Raw genomic sequence first — 19070 nt, forward strand, 5'->3', positions numbered from 1 at the left:
ACAGCTAACTTTTTTGTCATGACAGAGTGATATGTGCAGAAGTTACTAAAATTGGCAGACAGGAAGGGATTTTTTTACCTTTGATAACTCATTTGTGTGTTCATGATATTCCGTGTAATTGCTGATTGTGCTAAGGGATTTCCAGAAGTTCAAAGGGCTGTGGGATGTGATAAGTATTGCACAAAAGAGGTCAAAAGACATGGTAATGCTATGGGTCCAATGCTCAGCAGTGAAAGAAGGATCCATTTAGCATAATGATCATCTTAGAGTGGCAATCCTGTTTTTTGGGGAAGATTTTTCAGAATTGTACTATAATATACTGTGGGGCTTGGTGCAGAAAATATATTAAAAGTACAACAGCATTTGCTAAAGTGAAACTAGATCCATGAATGCTGTATGAGTGTTACGTCATAATAAGAAAGTTATCTACTGCTTTATATAATATGCTTTAGAGCACCTGCAGTGGGGGTTGTTTCACTGCTGGGTTTTGCTGGAAGCTGCAGCAATCACCCAGCTGAGATGGGGACAGAGAGAAAAGGGCACAGCTCACTGAGGCAAGTGAAGGTGGGAGGCAGCAGCAGAGAAGGGGCAAAGGCTGTTGCTCACTGCTGAGACTAAGGATGTAGTGGAAGAGCCCTCAATGTGAGAGGTGTTTCCTGTCATCTGGAAACACTTTTCATTGAATGCAGTGCCTGGGATGAGTTTGACAAAAACCATTTATTAGTAAAAGCATTTTCCTGGGAGAGACATCCTTCTGTGTCCTGTCCAGGCACAGCAGAAGCAGCAGTGGCATCAGCACAGGTGAATTCCTCGTTCTCTTCTCCTTGTGCCCCACAAGGAGATGCTGCTTGAGAAGGTGCCAGGGCCAGGAGAGCATCTGCTGCGCTGATCCCTCCGCTCGGCTTCCTTGGCTGCGTCCTTCAGAAGAGCAGGACAGTGCGGACACTGAAAAGTGGAAGGGAAGGGAAGGTTTGCTGCAGCTCAGGAGCAGGCAGTGGGGCAGGCAGGTGTGCCTGGAGTGCGGCCCCTTCTTTGTCATCCAGCCTCTTCCTGACTGAGCTGCATGAGATGTGCAGCAGCAAGACATGCAGCAGTGGGGCAGCCTTCAAATCCCTGCTGAGGGAAACCCTCAGGGAATAAGGCCACAGGATCTGTGCTGAGCTGAGCCATGAGCAGGAGGGTTCCCTGTGCTGCACATGGGCTCTTCCCTCTGGGCTATGGCAGCTCTTGCCACCACTCAGCTGTGAGGCCCTGCTTCCTCAAAAGGCTCAGGTGCTCTTTGGGAAGCCAGTGTTGCCTGCTCTGCCTGTTGGAATTCTAGAAGGAGGTGTTGAGGTTTGCTGAACCTCGCTCCTGCTGGTCAGGGTCTCACCTTTTTCCGGCACGTAACAACTCAAATCCCTCGTTCACTTTAGCGAATGGCAGTGTGTGTGTGATCAGCAAGTCTGGATTGAATTTCTTCTCCAAATAGCTGGAAACTAATTTGGGGATACAGTCTCTCATCTTCCAGCCTAGAAACAGGAGAAAGCAGCTGCATAAGTAATGGGAGAAAGGGTGTTTTGGTAGGGTGGTGCTACTGTGAGGGTCAGGACTGAGAGACCAATGCTGGTGCCACACTCTTGTGAGAGATTTTCTGTTCTTTAGCATGAGTGGGTTTCTGTGTGAAACAAGCAGAGGACCATTTACATGTGTCATGCTAATGTTTAATGCAGGCAATGCATGCTCGTCTTTAGTTGTCTTCTTCTTGAAAACCCTCCTTACTGTGACTTGTCAACTACCATGAAAGGAAAAGCTGAAATATTTAGACTGTATTCTTAAGTCTTATACCTCCAAGCACAGTCCCTTTCCAGGTACGCCCAGTCACCAGAAGCATGGGATCGATGGAAATTTCTGAACCAGAATCCAGTTCCCCAATCATCACACAGACACCAGTGTTCATGTTGCAGGAAGCCAAGGCAGCAATCTGATGGGACAGGCAGGAGAATTAGAGAAAGCCCTGATGAGCTGGTCAGGGGAGTGTTCTTTCTGTGCAAATTCCTGCTCCTCCCTGGAAATCTGAAAACAGACATCCCCCCTTGTGGAGCAGAGCTGGAGGGCTTGTGGCCTCTTTTAAGATTTGTACGCTGTTTCATCCTCAAGGCAGCAGACGGCCTTTGTGCCTCCTGCATTGCAGGCAGCAGGCGAGGACCTTCCCTTGGGGGTGAATTTTGTGCTGAGAGGAGCCTGTGATGATCTGGGAGGGAGGAAAGGTGCTGAAGCGCCACCTACCATGGTGTCTGCCTGTCCGATGGCCTCAAAGGAGTAGTCCACGCCCTGCCCGGTCATCTCGGTGAGCACCTCCTGGACGGGCTTCCTGAAGTCTCGGGGGTTGATGCAGTCGGTGGCTCCCAGCTCCTTGGCCTTGGCAAACTTGTCGTTGTTGATGTCCACGGCAATGATGCGGGAAGCTCCAGCTGCCTTGCAGCCCATGACGACAGAGAGGCCAACTCCTCCGAGGCCAAAGATGGCACAGGTGGAGCCTGGTTTTACCTGCACAGATGGGACCCTGTGAGTCTCCATCAGGAAAAGGAGGAGGAGGAGGGAGCAGGGGAGGTTTCTTTTGTACAGGATTGATGAGGTTGTGAGGGTGTCCATGGTGTGCTAAACACACCTAAATACCAACCTTGGCTGTGTTGATGGCAGCCCCATAGCCTGTGGAAAACCCACAGCCAAACAAGCAGATTTTGTCCAGAGGTGCCGCAGCATCGATCTTGGCAACGGCGTACTCTGGGACCACGGTGTATTCAGCAAAGGTGCTGATCCACAGGAAGTGGTGGATCTGCTTCCCTTTGCAAGAGAAGCGGCTGGTCTTGTCTGGCAGCAAGTTTTGTGGTTCAGCGATACTGTGGGGAGATGCAAGTATTTATATTTGATTGACTAAAGCACTGATGGGAGTGTCAGACTTGTCAGAGAGTCAACCCCACATAGGTGTAGGGGAAGGCAAAGCAAACTCACTGGGATTTCTGGCAGTAGTTGGAGTCAGGATTCCGGCAGAAGCTGCATTCCCCACACTGAGGGATACAAAGTGGCATGACTTTATCACCTGGAAGAAAACAATATCCCCTGTTAGGTGGCTCTGAGGATGCTGCCTGTGTGAGAGTTGATTTGTGAGTTGATTTGAGTGTCAGTTACCTGGTTTCATAGAGGTCACTCCTTCCCCAACACTCTCCACAATTCCAGCTCCTTCATGGCCAGGTATAACTGGGAATTCTGCATTGGGAAAGCAGCCTTGCAGAAGGTGATCATCTGTCTGACAGATGCCTGTGGCCACAAGCTATTTAGAGAGGAAAAAGTAGATGACCTGGCCTCTGCCTTACTCAGTTTGTGGAAGCAATTTTCTCAGGGGTGTTATGATGCCCCCTCAGTCCGTGCTGGCACTCAATGGCAGAACACTGAGCCCAGGCTGGGCTTTTCCCTTTGTCATGGTTTTAAAGCAGTAACTAAAAAAATTACTAGAAAACTTACTTATTTCTTGCTGTGAGATATGGATTAGAACAAGAGCAAAACAGGCTTAAAACTTAAAAGGAATAAAGAAACTTTATTAACAAAACTACAAGAATAAGAACATCAGAATAAGATTTCCAGAAAACCCCTTTTTCTCCCACTACCCAAGAATTCCCTTGTTCACATGGCAACATAGAAACAAAAAACTTTGGTGTTTAAACCAGCCTAAATTCTTGCTCGAGTCCTTTCATCAGTCTTTGCAGAGAAAGAGAAGTCTTCTTCTGCTAATTTATGGAGTTTCTTACAAGAAAACTATTTCTGTTATAGCTTTCTATTTCTCTGATGCCAGCTGCCTGGAAATCTTGTCATCAGTTCTCTCCTCTCATTTCACATCACTCTGAGGTGTGTATGGGTCAATGAGTCCAGGGATGTCATTTTTAAGGATAAGCTACTCAAAGGCAAAAGCTCTCTTCATCTGTCTCTGTGAGCCTCCCTGGAAACAGAAGTTTTCTCTTTGCCTCAAGCGGCCTCAAATCTTCAACTATTACTTCTCCCCTCTCTGTTCTAGCACCTCACTGTATCACAATTACTCCACCCTTTGCTCAAAATCCACACTTTGAACACTCTATTCCTCCTAATATACTCCGGTATGAATTAAAGGAGTTTTTTTTCAGAACACTATTGTCCATCTCCATAGCTTTAACAGAAAAATATTTCAGCTTATAAAGCATCTCCTTATTCTCTCTTCCCCATCTAAAACTTAACTCTTTTCTCCACTGTCTTTGATGGTTTTATGATGTCTTCTTCATGTTGATTGTTTCTCTCTCTGTATCTCTCTGGGAAAAAGGAGTAATCTTTAAGCCTCATCCAGGTAGTAAAAGAGTTCAAGTTTTGGAAAGCTGCAAGTGTTCATGGTGTCAGGTTTCAGTCCAGCAGCAGAAACTACAAACCAAGTCAGGCCGCAGAGGGCTCCGTTTCTCTCCCCCCCCCCCCCGCCCTCTGCGGCCTTGTCCGGCCTGGAGTGGGGGGGAGGAGGCCAAGACAGAGCCTTGTTACTTTTTCATAAGCCGGAAACCAAAAAGATCAAGAAAGCCCTGGCTTTACATCTTAAGGTGGTGTTCACAAGTTGATCTCACTTCTCAATGGTCAAAACTGCTGTCAATTCTTAAAAATGACCAATAATTGGTCAGAAGAAAAGACTCCCATCAGCCTTCGCAGCTTCAACTTCCTCCCAGCTCCCAAAGCTATCTTAAAGGTAAAGTCACCCCATGACATTCCATCACTTCAACTTGTGAACACCTACTTAAAAATTATCAATTATATTCAATATACAACTTAAAACAATAAAACTAATAAATTGACAGAAAAGAAGAAACAAAAATTCGCTACTTTCCACCCCTAGGCTTTTACTATCACTGCTATATAAACTTAAGACAAACATGCTTTGCTCTTAATAATCTTTTATCTCACAGTTTCAGTTTAAAACCGGGCAGAAACACCATTAATGTAGTGGTTTAGACTTGCTAATTTCATTTTCCCGGACAATGCACCAAAAAAGACTACCATCATCCTCTCGCAGCTTCAACTTCCTCCCAGCTCCTGAAGGTATCTTAAAGGTAAAGTCACCCCATGACACCCTTCTGCTCACTCTGAGTGCTCCTTGTGGCTTTCCTCTGCACTGAGCTGGAGGTGGTAATGGAAGGGAGGCCACAGTGTGGGAATCAGGGCCCTGTCCAGCAGAGCAAGGGCTGGAGACAGGAATTCCTATGTGATAGCTTAGGCAAGGATAAGGCAAAAAATGAGCCCCTGGCAGATGGTGCATTTGAGCCAAGGCAGCTCTGGAAAATGAAAACCTCTTGGAGGACACAGATCTGTCGCCCTGAAAATTAAAGTATTCTGATAATATTTTCATAGTTTGAGTTACTTTCCCATGAAAGTTCCATAAACATAAGTTGCTTACCACATTGCTTCTAAGAAACTTCTTTTGATGGATGTTCTGCATGACCAGCGTGCTTGGGAAGGTGTTAACTGAATTATCCAATCCCTGGTCATTGTTGAGAATCTATAAATACTGGAGTCAGAGAATAAAGGTGCTGCTTTTCTGTTCTGACACCGAGAAGCATTTGTGTGAATCATTTCGTGTGCTTTAGCGATATAGATCCTTGAGTTATACTGAAGGTATAATCACAAGAAGAGCAATTCCCACAAGGAAGGAAGAGAAAAAAATATTGAAAAGTATTTTTACCTTGATCCGGACTTCCCCTGCCTTTGGGGGTGCAACTTCCACCTCTTCAACAGAGAGTGGTTTGCTGGGGGCCCAAGCAACAGCAGCCCTGCACCTGATAACCTGGAAGCAACCGAGAAGAATTCATTGCATAGGAACATTTGGCTTTAGCACACGGCTGGGGGAAGTCATCCTGCAATCATCTGAACCTGAGGTGTTCAAACTTGGTGATGCTCAGCTGCACCTGAAACAAAGTGATATCCAATAAACACTGGCCTAGTTTAAGGTCTGAAGAAACCCCATTTGTGGTTTGTCAACAAAAGATCATCAGCTGGAGCCTTGGAAAATTATTGAGTTTTGATGGCTTTGGGGGATTTTTCATAATACCCTCACCATATGTTACTGGCCAGACTGTGCTGTCTTGGGGACTGTGGACTCTACCAGGTGGAAATGCCTGTGGAGAACTTTGATGTGAGCCCTGTGACACACTGGTCAGAAGGTGAGTGAGAAGGGTTATGGAATTGTCCCTTTTTTATTTGCAACTGGATAATTTTTTTTCCCTTACCAAGTTTGGATTTGTGTGTGCCATTGCTCAAACCCTGTGCCGCTGAATCCAAAGCTGTTTGGCATCAGCAAAATGGAGTTTGCAGCTTGAAAAGGGCATGGCCATGGACAAGGTTGAGTGCAGGAGACGAGTGGCTGAAGAAGGCACCACTGAAGAGCTCCTTTTGCTGCCAGAGCAGGAGCACAGAATGGGATTGAGCAGGATTTTTCCAAGCAGCACAATTGCGTATTTTGTGTCCCGAGCATTTGGGCAGGACAGAGGGGGAATGCATGACCTAATGCAGGTACGGACACGTGCAGTTGTCCAAAAGCAGAATCTGGTGAAATTCACAGGAGTTTGGAAGAGGTGGAGGAGGAGTAAGGTGGGAAGAAAGAGGGCACGCAGAGTGGTGTGCAGGCTGAGCCTTTTGCAGGGGATTTCACCAAGAGCAGGGCACCTGGGGAAGGAGGATGTGAAATGCGATGTCCTTACTTTTCCGGCAGTGGCCATGTGGTCTTAGCAGAGCTGTGTCTGTCGCTGTCGCCGGCTGGAGGGAAGCTGCCTCTGGCCCGTGTGGCCCAAGCCGCGCGTTGTGGAATTCCCCAGGCGTGGAGCGGGAGCAGTCCTGGTGCGGCACCGTCGCAGCTGGAGAGCGCTGGTTAATCTGTGTCGGATGCTGGGTGCTAGGCAGCGCAGCGAGTGCTGAGGGGAGGAGCTGGATAGCGGCAGGGAGATGGATGGGGCAGAAGTCCTCCGGGGAGGCTTTTATCGGTGACCCTGCCCTTGGGTCATCCCCTGCCCTCCCCGCCTTAAAGGCTCAGAGAGCTCAGAAGGGTTGTTTTATTTCTTGGAGTTGCTTCTGGCAGGTGTGGAAGGAGGAGAATTGTGGCACTGGTGGGGCTTCCTCCAACCAGAGGAGTCCCCTTTTTGCCAGGCTGGAGCATTTGACCAAGTGGCCGTTCACATCCCAATATTTGCACAATGATTAAAAATTATTAAAAAAAAAAAAACAAACCCCAAAAAAAAGCCAACCAAAAAACCCCCAAACAAATGGCAGTGAAAATGTGGTGCACAAAGACACATCCTCCTGGGTTGAAGCTTTACTGTCTGTGTTATTGCTGCTATTTGCATCAGAGCAGTAAGGGCAGAATGTGTCAGAAGAGGATTTTTTTTCCCAAGGGCACACTTGCTTCACTCCGGTGTGACCAGGTTTGTGAGTGAGTTCACTCCACCCGGGCTTTTCAGGTTCCCCCAGAGGTGTTTTCTGCTGAGGCATTGGACAAGGTGATCTACTGCAGGGATTGGATGAGCAAGAGCTTGTTGGAGGAGCAGGTTAAGATGAACACCCAGAGTGTGATGTAACCGCCACAGTTAGAAAGGAATCTTCTTTCCATGTGGCTGAAAGGACACTTTTTCAAACCTAAGGAATGGGGTCATTTCCTAGAAGACTTCCACTAATGACCCCCTTTTTGCATTGCTAGCCATTTTGAATGCTATAATGAGCAGAAGTTAACCCTTTGGCTATTGAGACACATTACACACACACACATACACACATACACACACACACACACATATATTTATATATCTATAAATAATTTATTTATTTTTAATCAAAAGGCATCTGTTGACATTTGGATTAATAAAAAGGATTAGACATGATCCTAGAAAAAAATGTAGCGTTCATGAATCAAGAGGGCATTACTCTGTAGACTCAAGCTTGTCACACTCATCTCTGCAGCTGATTCACATGTCCTTCACAAAATTACAGAATGGCTTGGGTTAGAAGGGCCCTTAAAGATCATGTTGTTCCAACCCCCTGCCATGGGCAGGAACACTTCTCACTAGATGAAATTCCTCATAGCCACATCCAAGTGGCCTTGAACGCTGCCAGGGATGCAGCATCCGCAGCTTCTCCTCAATCTGTTCCAGAGCCTCAGCACTCTCACAATAAAGAGTTCCTTCCTAATATCCCCTTTGTGTTTGAAGCTGAAACCAACAACTATAAAAATCCTGTAGAGGACTGAGAATGAACAGAGAATAAAATCATTCACCTGCTTCCTAGAAAGCATTTCATACATATGGCTTATAATTTAATCTCACACATAAGGACATAAATCTGCTACTTGTGCTGCCATTTGCTGGCTCTTAAGACTTGTCTAATGTCTGCTGTTGAGTGTAAAACCTACACAATGGTTGTAAAAAGATCTTTCAAATGTGTACTGATATTTTTCCTTAAAACATCCCTGTGATGCTCTAGTCCCCCAAATTTGCAAACCCACCACTGATGTGAAGACAACATAGGTCTGAGAATTTCTGTCTGCCCTGCTTGCAGTTGTAAAGTGCCATGGGGAGCTGGCAGCTCTGCAAAACATTTGAAATGTAGGTAATCATTGCAGGGAGTTGAACCTGAGATCCTGTTTCTGTGCAGCTTTTTGTGCGTATTTCAGACAGCAGGTGGTTGTTGTTGTGGTTTCCTTCTTATCCAGGTAATAGAGGGAAAATCAGATCAAACTTGTATGTCAGCAGGCATGCATTTAATGATTAATCTTTTAATGGCAGATCCTGTGTTGTCTGCATTCTACAATAAGTGCTGTCCTGAGTTGCTGTATATATGAATGTATTTTATAAGTTTTAATAGCTGATCTGCGAGGTCAGATGTTAGTACACACAGGCATAGACATCAAGGTGTTTGTCTTCGTCTTGGTAGTAGTCAGTTTTCTGTCCTCCTCTTTATGTTCTGGCTGTTTGCTGTCTGTATCAAAGATGTAAGAATATATGACAGAAATCTCTTTGGAATAGACTCTGAAATGCACTTAGGAGGCCTAAGTACAAATCTAATCTTTACTGCTACGTGCAGCAGGCTTCAGTATTTTTTTCATTGAAAGTCAGAGCCCAATATTAGTGCCTTTATTAATGACTCAGCATTACATTTCTGTCCACAGTGTAACTGGGCTCCCGTTTCAGAGACAATTTTTGCATTCTACTGTGAAGGACAAACTAGATAGTATCCTAGCAGATGATATGGTTTTGCATTTGTTAGCAGTATTGATAGTTCACTATTCCGTAAGATGCCCTGATGCTTTAATTTCCATTAGAACAGAAATATTGTGGACCTTGTACAAAATGATAGTGGTGTAACTTTTCTCTAAGAAATCCTTTTTTTGTTTCTCTGTTTCTGCTGCATCTCCTCTGTATTTTTCTTTTTATTCTTGGATTTCTCCGCCTCCTTTGGACTGAATTCTTTTGGGATCCTCCCTCGTGGGGAGCCCTGCTTATCTCAGTTCTTATGATTCGAAGAAAACTCCTGAGCTCGTTGGAATCTTGTTTCTCGTGTTTATTAGAAGGTCATCACAAAACTTAACAGGTCTCTCCAGGCTGGCTACACAAGGTTAATCTTTGCAATCTGGTATATTTTTTTCTTCTGATGGTACAAACAAGGCCTTGTGGCACACTTTGTGTCTGATGCACAAAATGGCCCCGAAATACGCAGTTCTTTTATCTTTATACCTGTTTTCACCCAATTAACAATAGACACGTGTATTATTTTTCTTAATGACCCAATGACCCATCACCTCTGTGATGCACTGCAGCATTCTCTAGCCAGTCACTTACTATTACCCAAAAACCTCTAGGAGAAGAACATGAAGGAGAAAGAAGGGACAAGAGACAACACCCTAAATCCTCCATCTTTTCTCCTGTTCTCTAAACTAACTTTTTCACCCAGTGATTTAAAGAAACTTTCGAATCTACACACTTACACTTTTAGCTTTTTCTATCTAACTTTAACATTTGTTTTCATGTATCACCATGAAAACATGCTCATGAATTTCATATTATGTGAAATTCAGTTTTTTTCTAGATCTTATAACTAAGTATCAGAAACAAGGGCACACAGTCTGTATTCCAGACTCCAACAAGTGGAATGAGGCAAATGAAGTAAGGAAAGCGGAAGTTAGATCCACCCTGAGATATTGTACATAGAAGAGATATTAAAAAATATTGATAAATGTCTATTAAAATGAACAATTATTGATTCTGTTCACCCTAGAGAAGGAGAATGGGTGGAAGAAAAAAATGTTAAAACTGAGAACAGGATTCTTCCAGCAATTGCTGCTTTTGAGTCCATGCTATTGTAATGATGGAATATCTTAACTTGGGGGAGACGCATTAGGATGATAGCCTTGCCTTTTATATTTTTTTTTGTGCTCAGAATGAATTCCTTTGTCAGATATGCCGTGATCATAGTCGGTCCTACAGAATTTCACTATGCAATGTAAGGAGGAATTGTACTTCATGATTGCTGATAGCCTAGGTATAGCACCTCTAGCACCCACGTTTATATGTGATGGGACATAAATGCACATGTAATGTTTCTTCCCCATTACAGTCTGTAAATTTCTCTGAGGTTGTTCCCAGATTAAAACTAGACCAGGAAAAGGCCTCCAAACTAAGATCAGGATCTAAAGAGGACAAATATGAAATAAAGAAAGAAAACTTATTAGAGAGTAGTACTGAGCAAATTGATAGGTCTACAGTAGATACCCATGGTGACATCCACATTATTTGTTTGCCCCTGGATTCTCACCCAGAGGCTCTTAACTGTGCCATTACAACTCCATACATTCCAACCCTTCTATTACGTACAGTGCCACTCCCCCTGCCTCTTCTGCCCTGCCTTTCCCTCCCAAAGAGTCTGTAACCATCCAACAGGGCACTCCAGTCACAGAGCTTGTCCCACCAGTTTCACTTAGGCCAGTGATATTGATTCTCTGGCACTGGGTGAAAGTTTTGAGGCCATCATTGGTTGTTCCTCAAGCTGCATTCATTGGTATAGAAACATTTCCACATGTGGTACTTTGTAGCCAACACTTGTGGAGCAGATTGAGGGATCCCATTAGCTCTCCTTTCCTCATGTTTTGGCACCCAATCACACTGCTCGTCACTGACCAGCCTGGTATTTTCCAATTCCCATTTCCAGTTTAAAGCTCTTTCAAAGAGCTCTGCTAGCTCCTGTGCTAAAACTCCTTTTCCCCTCTGAGAAAGGCTCATCCTGTCAGGTGTCAGTAAATCAGGTGTTGAATAGATCACCCCACAGTCAAAAAACCCAATATTTTTTCACGTACACCACCCTCAGAGCCATACATTGACCAGATGAACCTGCCTATTCCTATCAGTATAATACCTTGTTTTAGACAGGTCAAGGAAATCACTAGCTGTGCTCCAGATCCATCAACCAGTTGTCCCAAGGCCCTGGCATCTCTGTTGATTGAGTGCACTGTGTCAGGTGAGTTGGTTTAAAAACCATTTATTAGTATAAGTGTTTTCTCGGGAGAGACATCTTTCTATGTCCCATCCAGGCACAGCAGGAGCAGCAGTGGCATCAGCACAGGTGAATTCCTCGTTCTCTTCTCCTTGTGCCCCACAAGGAGATGCTGCTTGAGAAGGTGTCAGGGCCAGGAGAGCATCTGCTGTGCTGGTCCCTCTGCTCGGCTTCCTTGGCTGCGTCCTTCAGAAGAGCAGGACAGTGCGGACACTGAAAAGTGGAAGGGAAGGGAAGGTTTGCTGCAGCTCAGGAGCAGGCAGTGGGGCAGGCAGGTGTGCCTGGGGTGCGGCCCCTTCTTTGTCATCCAGCCTCTTCCTGACTGAGCTGCATGAGATGTGCAGCAGCAAGACATGCAGCAGCGGGGCAGCCTTCAAATCCCTGCTGAGGGGAGCCCTCAGGGAATAAGGCCACAGGATCTGTGCTGAGCTGAGCCATGAGCAGGAGGGTTCCCTGTGCTGCACATGGGCTCTTCCCTCTGGGCTATGGCAGCTCTTGCCACCACTCAGCTGTGAGGCCCTGCTTCCTCAAAAGGCTCAGGTGCTCTTTGGGAAGCCAGTGTTGCCTGCTCTGCCTGTTGGAATTCTAGGAGGAGGTGTTGAGGTTTGCTGTACCTCGCTCCTGCTGGTCAGGGTCTCACCTTTTTCCGGCACGTAACAACTCAAATCCCTCGTTCACTTTAGCGAATGGCAGCGTGTGTGTGATCAGCAAGTCTGGATTGAATTTCTTCTCCAAATAGCTGGAAACTAATTTGGGGATACATTCCCTTGATTTCCAGCCTAGAAACAGGAGAAAGCAGCTGCATAAATAATGGGAGAAAGGGTGTTTTGGTAGGGTGGTGCTACTGTGAGGGTCAGGACTGAGAGACCAATGCTGGTGCCACACTCTTGTGAGAGATTTTCTGTTCTCTAGGATGAGTGGGTTTCTGTGTGAAACAAGCAGAGGACTATTTGCATGTGTCATGCTAATGTTTAATGCAGGCAATGCATGCTCCTCTTTAGTTGTCATCTTCTTGAAAACCCTCCTTACTGTGACTTGTCAACTACCATGAAAGGAAAAGCTGAAATATTTAGACTGTGTTCTTAAGTCTCATACCTCCAAAAATAGTCCCTTTCCAGGTACGCCCAGTCACCAGAAGCATGGGATCGATGGAAATTTCTGAACCAGAATCCAGTTCCCCAATCATCACACAGACACCAGTGTTCATGTTGCAGGAAGCCAAGGCAGCAATCTGATGGGACAGGCAGAGGAATTAGACAAAGCCCTGATGAGCTGGTCAGGGGAGTGTTCTTTCTGTGCAAATTCCTGCTCCTCCCTGGTAATCTGAAAACAGACATCCCCCCTTGTGGAGCAGAGCTGGAGGGCTTGTGGCCTCTTTTAAGATTTGTACGCTGTTTCATCCTCAAGGCAGCAGACGGCCTTTGTGCCTCCTGCATTGCAGGCAGCAGGCGAGGACCTTCCCTTGGGGGTGAATTTTGTGCTGAGAGGAGCCTGTGATGATCTGGGAGGGAGGAAAGGTGCTGAAGCGCCACCTACCATGGTGTCTGCCTGTCCGATGGCCTCAAAGGAGTAGTCCACGCCCTGCCCGGTCATCTCGGTGAGCACCTCCTGGACGGGCTTCCTGAAGTCTCGGGGGTTGATGCAGTCGGTGGCTCCCAGCTCCTTGGCCTTGGCAAACTTGTCGTTGTTGATGTCCACGGCAATGATGCGGGAAGCACCAGCTGCCTTGCAGCCCATGACGACAGAGAGGCCAACTCCTCCGAGGCCAAAGATGGCACAGGTGGAGCCTGGTTTTACCTGCACAGATGGGACCCTGTGAGTCTCCAGCAGAAAGAGGAGGAGGAGGAGGAAGCAGGAGGTTTCATTTGCATAGGATTGATGAGGTTGTGAGGGTGTCCATGGTGTGCTAAACACACCTAAATACCAACCTTGGCTGTGTTGATGGCAGCCCCATAGCCTGTGGAAAACCCACAGCCAAGCATGCAGATTTTGTCCAGAGGTGCCGCAGCATCGATCTTGGCAACAGCGTACTCTGGGGCCACAGTGTATTCAGCAAAGGTGCTGATCCACATGAAGTGGTGGATCTGCTTCCCTTTGCAAGAGAAGCGGCTGGTCTTGTCCGGCAGTAGACTTTGTGATTCAGTGAAACTGTGGGGAAGTACAAACATTTGTATTTGATTGACTAAAGCACTGATGGGGGTGTCAGACTTGTCACAAAGTCAACCCCACATAGGTGTAGGGGAAGGCAAAGCAAACTCACTGGAACTTCTGGCAGTAGTTGGAGTCAGGATTCCGGCAGAAGCTGCATTCCCCACACCGAGGGATGGCAAGTGGGATCACTTTGTCTCCTGCAACAAAGTGGATCTCTGTTAGGTGCCTTTTGCTCAGTAGGCCCTGAGGGCACTGCCTGCTGAATCACATCTCCTGAGCTTTCTGAGGGCAGAAACCTACCATGAGCCCTCTGCTTTCCCTGTGAGCATGAATGCTCTGTCCCCCACTCATCTACAGGAGGAACAGATTGGGAAAGTGGGCATGAGAGTCCAGTGCAATGGAGTGTGCGCTCAGGTTTTTAACCACTGACTCAGGAGCAGGGGGAAGTTTCTGAGCTCTTGGCAGAGATTTGAGGCCTGAATCCTGGGTGTGCATTTGAGTGTGTGTTGGTTACCTGGTTTCACAGAGGTCACTCCTTCTCCAATGCTTTCCACAATCCCGGCTCCTTCATGGCCTAGTATGACTGGGAAATCCATATTAGGAAAGGAACCTTTCAAACCGTGATCATCTGTCTGACAGATGCCTGTGGCCACAATCTGTTTGTAGAGGAAAGAGTAAATGGTGATTTGTAGAAATAGTCCAGCCTCTCTTTATCTCAGTTTGTGGAAGATTTTTTCACAGAACTTCTCTGGACTGTGAATGCCTATGAGAGGACACAGATCGTTTGGTTGTATCCAAGGTACAGTCACAAGGAGAGCAACTCTTGCAAGGGAGAAAAAAAATTGAAATAAAGTTTTTACCTTGATCCGGACTTCCCCTGCCTTTGGAGGTGCAACTTCCACCTCCTCAACAGAGAGAGGTTTGCTGGGGGCCCAGGCAACAGCAGCCCTGCACCTGATAACCTGGAAGCAACCGAGAAGAATTCATTGCAGAGAAAGGTTCACCTTTGACAAAAAGCCCAGACAGTTGTCCTACAATCACCAAAGCCAGAGGTGTACAACACGGGTCTCTGCACACTGCAGCACACACTTCTAGAGCTACACAGCTGTCCTGTGCTGTTTCTGGGGGTTACTGGTTGGGTGGGATGTGGTGGGACAGCAGAAACACTGGAGTACTCAGCTGTGCGTGAAGCCAAACAATGTTCAGTAAGCACAGGCTTTGTGTGAAGAGTGAAATGCAAAATGAAGTGGCAAAATGAAGTGGTGTATGAGGCAGATGTAACAGCAATGGGAGCGCTTCTGTTGTTTAAGGCAAGCAAGAGGGAACTTTTACTTTTAGTGGGTTGAAGGTACATAAAAAGAGGTTACAAAGCACTCCCAGCCTGCCTGGCAACTGGATAATTTCTCCCCTTGCCAAAAGGATGATTTCTTTGTGCCATTGCTCAAACCCTGTGCCGCTGAATCCAAAGCCGTTTGGCATCAGCAAAATGGAGTTTGCAGCTCGAAAAGGGCATGGCCATGGACAAGGTTGAGTGCAGGAGACGAGTGGCTGAAGAAGGCACCACTGAAGAGCTCCTTTTGCTGCCAGAGCAGGAGCACAGAGTGGGATTGAGCAGGATTTTTCCAAGCAGCACAATTGCGTATTTTGTGTCCCGAGCAGCTGGGCAGGACAGAGGGGGAATGCACGACCTAATGCAGGTACGGACACGTGCAGTTGTCCAAAAGCAGAATCTGGTGAAATTCACAGGGGTTTGGAAGAGGTGGAGGAGGAGTAAGGTGGGAAGAAAGAGGGCACGCAGAGTGGTGTGCAGGCTGAGCCTTTTGCAGGGGATTTCGCCAAGAGCAGGGCACCTGGGGAAGGAGGATGTGAAATGCGATGTCCTTACTTTTCCGGCAGTGGCCATGTGGTCTTAGCAGAGCTGTGTCTGTCGCTGTCGCCGGCTGGAGGGAAGCTGCCTCTGGCCCGTGTGGCCCAAGCCGCGCGTTGTGGAATTCCCCAGGCGTGGAGCGGGAGCAGTCCTGGTGCGGCACCGTCGCAGCGGGAGAGCGCTGGTTAATCTGTGTCAGATGCTGGGTGCTAGGCAGCGCAGCGAGTGCTGAGGGGAGGAGCTGGATAGCGGCAGGGAGATGGATGAGGCAGAAGTCCTCCGGTGAGGCTTTTATCGGTGACCCTGCCCTTGGGTCATCCCCTGCCCTCCCCGCCTTAAAGGCTCAGAGAGCTCAGAAGGGTTGTTTTATTTCTTGGAGTTGCTTCTGGCAGGTGTGGAAGGAGGAGAATTGTGGCACTGGTGGGGCTTCCTCCAACCAGAGGAGTCCCCTTTTTGCCAGGCTGGAGCATTTGACCAAGTGGCCGCTCACATCCCAATATTTGCAGAATGATTAAAAATTGAAAAAAAAAAAAAAAAAAGCCAACCAAAAAACCCCCAAACAAATGGCAGTGAAAATGTGGTGCACAAAGACACATCCTCCTGGGTTGAAGCTTTACTGTCTGTGTTATTGCTGCTATTTGCATCAGAGCAGTAAGGGCAGAATGTGTCAGAAGAGGATTTTTTTTCCCAAGGGCACACTTGCTTCACTCCGGTGTGACCAGGTTTGTGAGTGAGTTCACTCCACCCGGGCTTTTCAGGTTCCCCCAGAGGTGTTTTCTGCTGAGGCATTGGACAAGGTGATCTACTGCAGGGATTGGATGAGCAAGAGCTTGTTGGAGGAGCAGGTTAAGATGAACACCCAGAGTGTGATGTAACCGCCACAGTTAGAAAGGAATCTTCTTTCCATGTGGCTGAAAGGACACTTTTTCAAACCTAAGGAATGGGGTCATTTCCTAGAAGACTTCCACTAATGACCCCCTTTTTGCATTGCTAGCCATTTTGAATGCTATAATGAGCAGAAGTTAACCCTTTGGCTATTGAGACACATTACACACACACACATACACACATACACACACACACACACATATATTTATATATCTATAAATTATTTATTTATTTTTAATCAAAAGGCGTCTGTTGACATTTGGATTAATAAAAAGGATTAGACATGATCCTAGAAAAAAATGTAGCGTTCATGAATCAGGAGGGCATTACTCTGTAGACTCAAGCTTGTCACACTCATCTCTGCAGCTGATTCACATGTCCTTCACAAAATTACAGAATGGCTTGGGTTAGAAGGGCCCTTAAAGATCATGTTGTTCCAACCCCCTGCCATGGGCAGGAACACTTCTCACTAGATGAAATTCCTCATAGCCACATCCAAGTGGCCTTGAACGCTGCCAGGGATGCAGCATCCGCAGCTTCTCCTCAATCTGTTCCAGAGCCTCAGCACTCTCACAATAAAGACTTCCTTCCTAATATCCCCTTTGTGTTTGAAGCTGAAACCAACAACTATAAAAATCCTGTAGAGGACTGAGAATGAACAGAGAATAAAATCATTCACCTGCTTCCTAGAAAGCATTTCATACATATGGCTTATAATTTAATCTCACACATAAGGACATAAATCTGCTACTTGTGCTGCCATTTGCTGGCTCTTAAGACTTGTCTAATGTCTGCTGTTGAGCGTAAAACCTACACAATGGTTGTAAAAAGATCTTTCAAATGTGTACTGATATTTTTCCTTAAAACATCCCTGTGATGCTCTAGTCCCCCAAATTTGCAAACCCACCACTGATGTGAAGACAACATAGGTCTGAGAATTTCTGTCTGCCCTGCTTGCAGTTGTAAAGTGCCATGGGGAGCTGGCAGCTCTGCAAAACATTTGAAATGTAGGTAATCATTGCAGGGAGTTGATCCTGAGATCCTGTTTCTGTGCAGCTTTTTGTGCGTATTTCAGACAGCAGGTGGTTGTTGTTGTGGTTTCCTTCTTATCCAGGTAATAGAGGGAAAATCAGATCAAACTTGTATGTCAGCAGGCATGCATTTAATGATTAATCTTTTAATGGCAGATCCTGTGTTGTCTGCATTCTACAATAAGTGCTGTCCTGAGTTGCTGTATATATGAATGTATTTTATAAGTTTTAATAGCTGATCTGCGAGGTCAGATGTTAGTACACACAGGCATAGACATCAAGGTGTTTGTCTTCATCTTGGTAGTAGTCAGTTTTCTGTCCTCCTCTTTATGTTCTGGCTGTTTGCTGTCTGTATCAAAGATGTAAGAATATATGACAGAAATCTCTTTGGAATAGACTCTGAAATGCACTTAGGAGGGCTAAGTACAAATCTAATCTTTACTGCTACGTGCAGCAGGCTTCAGTATTTTTTTCATTGAAAGTCAGAGCCCAATATTAGTGCCTTTATTAATGACTCAGCATTACATTTCTGTCCACAGTGTAACTGGGCTCCCGTTTCAGAGACAATTTTTGCATTCTACTGTGAAGGACAAACTAGATAGTATCCTAGCAGATGATATGGTTTTGCATTTGTTAGCAGTATTGATAGTTCACTATTCCGTAAGATGCCCTGATGCTTTAATTTCCATTAGAACAGAAATATTGTGGACCTTGTACAAAATGATAGTGGTGTAACTTTTCTCTAAGAAATCCTTTTATTGTTTCTCTGTTTCTGCTGCATCTCTTCTGTATTTTTCTTTTTATTCTTGGATTTCTCCACCTCCTTTGGACTGAATTCTTTTGGGATCCTCCCTTGTGGGGAGCCCTGCTTATCTCAGTTCTTATGATTCGAAGAAAACTCCTGAGCTCGTTAGAATCTTGTTTCTCGTGTTTATTAGAAGGTCATCACAAAACTTAACAGGTCTCTCCAGGCTGGCTACACAAGGTTAATCTTTGCAATCTGGTATATTTTTTTCTTCTGATGGTACAAACAAGGCCTTGTGGCACACTTTGTGTCTGATGCACAAAATGGCCCCGAAATACGCAGTTCTTTTATCTTTATACCTGTTTTCACCCAATTAACAATAGACACGTGTATTATTTTTCTTAATGACCCAATGACCCATCACCTCTGTGATGCACTGCAGCATTCTCTAGCCAGTCACTTACTATTACCCAAAAACCTCTAGGAGAAGAACATGAAGGAGAAAGAAGGGACAAGAGACAACACCCTAAATCCTCCATCTTTTCTCCTGTTCTCTAAACTAACTTTTTCACCCAGTGATTTAAAGAAACTTTCGAATCTACACACTTACACTTTTAGCTTTTTCTATCTAACTTTAACATTTGTTTTCATGTATCACCATGAAAACATGCTCATGAATTTCATATTATATGAAATTCAGTTTTTTTCTAGATCTTATAACTAAGTGTCAGAAACAAGGGCACACAGTCCGTATTCCAGACTCCAACAAGTGGAATGAGGCAAATGAAGTAAGGAAAGCGGAAGTTAGATCCAC

General features: G+C 45.7%; 2 protein-coding genes across 3 annotated transcripts; both read right to left on the reverse strand.

Annotated features, from left to right (window-relative positions):
• Positions 1 to 702: 702 nt before the first annotated feature.
• LOC131579288 (alcohol dehydrogenase 1-like) lies at positions 703 to 7199 on the reverse strand. Of its 2 annotated transcripts, XM_058838972.1 has the most exons (10): positions 6744 to 6774; positions 5729 to 5830; positions 5444 to 5554; positions 3172 to 3313; positions 2995 to 3082; positions 2663 to 2882; positions 2269 to 2529; positions 1828 to 1963; positions 1373 to 1511; positions 703 to 945 (listed from the first exon to the last, which is right to left on the reverse strand). In XM_058838972.1, exons 3-10 carry the CDS (start codon positions 5483 to 5485, stop codon positions 921 to 923), a joined length of 1053 nt encoding a protein of 350 aa, XP_058694955.1. In that variant the 5' UTR covers positions 5486 to 5554; positions 5729 to 5830; positions 6744 to 6774; the 3' UTR covers positions 703 to 920. The 2 variants fall into 2 exon arrangements, with proteins under 2 accessions (XP_058694955.1, XP_058694954.1); XM_058838971.1 differs by lacking the exon at positions 5444 to 5554 and having other exon boundaries at positions 6744 to 7199.
• Positions 7200 to 11543: 4344 nt separating this feature from the next.
• Positions 11544 to 15856, reverse strand: LOC131579308 (alcohol dehydrogenase 1-like). Its single transcript, XM_058839016.1, has 9 exons — positions 15611 to 15856; positions 14586 to 14687; positions 14240 to 14381; positions 13835 to 13922; positions 13503 to 13722; positions 13111 to 13371; positions 12670 to 12805; positions 12215 to 12353; positions 11544 to 11787 (listed from the first exon to the last, which is right to left on the reverse strand). Exons 1-9 carry the CDS (start codon positions 15626 to 15628, stop codon positions 11763 to 11765), a joined length of 1131 nt encoding a protein of 376 aa, XP_058694999.1. The 5' UTR covers positions 15629 to 15856; the 3' UTR covers positions 11544 to 11762.
• Positions 15857 to 19070: the final 3214 nt, after the last annotated feature.

Source organism: Poecile atricapillus, chromosome 4, assembly GCF_030490865.1.
Source record: "Poecile atricapillus isolate bPoeAtr1 chromosome 4, bPoeAtr1.hap1, whole genome shotgun sequence".
NCBI classification, from domain to species: domain Eukaryota; kingdom Metazoa; phylum Chordata; class Aves; order Passeriformes; family Paridae; genus Poecile; species Poecile atricapillus.

What these genes read in the sequence shown, in the direction of transcription:
- LOC131579288 (XM_058838971.1), bottom strand. An exon ending in AACTACTGCCAGAAATCCCA is followed by an intron (nt 2,883 to 2,994) that starts GTGAGTTTGCTT and finishes ATCTCCCCACAG; the next exon opens with TATCGCTGAACCACAAAACT. An exon ending in GAAAGGGACTGTGCTTGGAG is followed by an intron (nt 1,512 to 1,827) that starts GTATAAGACTTA and finishes TCCTGTTTCTAG; the next exon opens with GCTGGAAGATGAGAGACTGT.
- LOC131579308 (XM_058839016.1), bottom strand. An exon ending in AGTGACCTCTGTGAAACCAG is followed by an intron (nt 13,923 to 14,239) that starts GTAACCAACACA and finishes ACTTTGTTGCAG; the next exon opens with GAGACAAAGTGATCCCACTT. An exon ending in GAAAGGGACTATTTTTGGAG is followed by an intron (nt 12,354 to 12,669) that starts GTATGAGACTTA and finishes TCCTGTTTCTAG; the next exon opens with GCTGGAAATCAAGGGAATGT.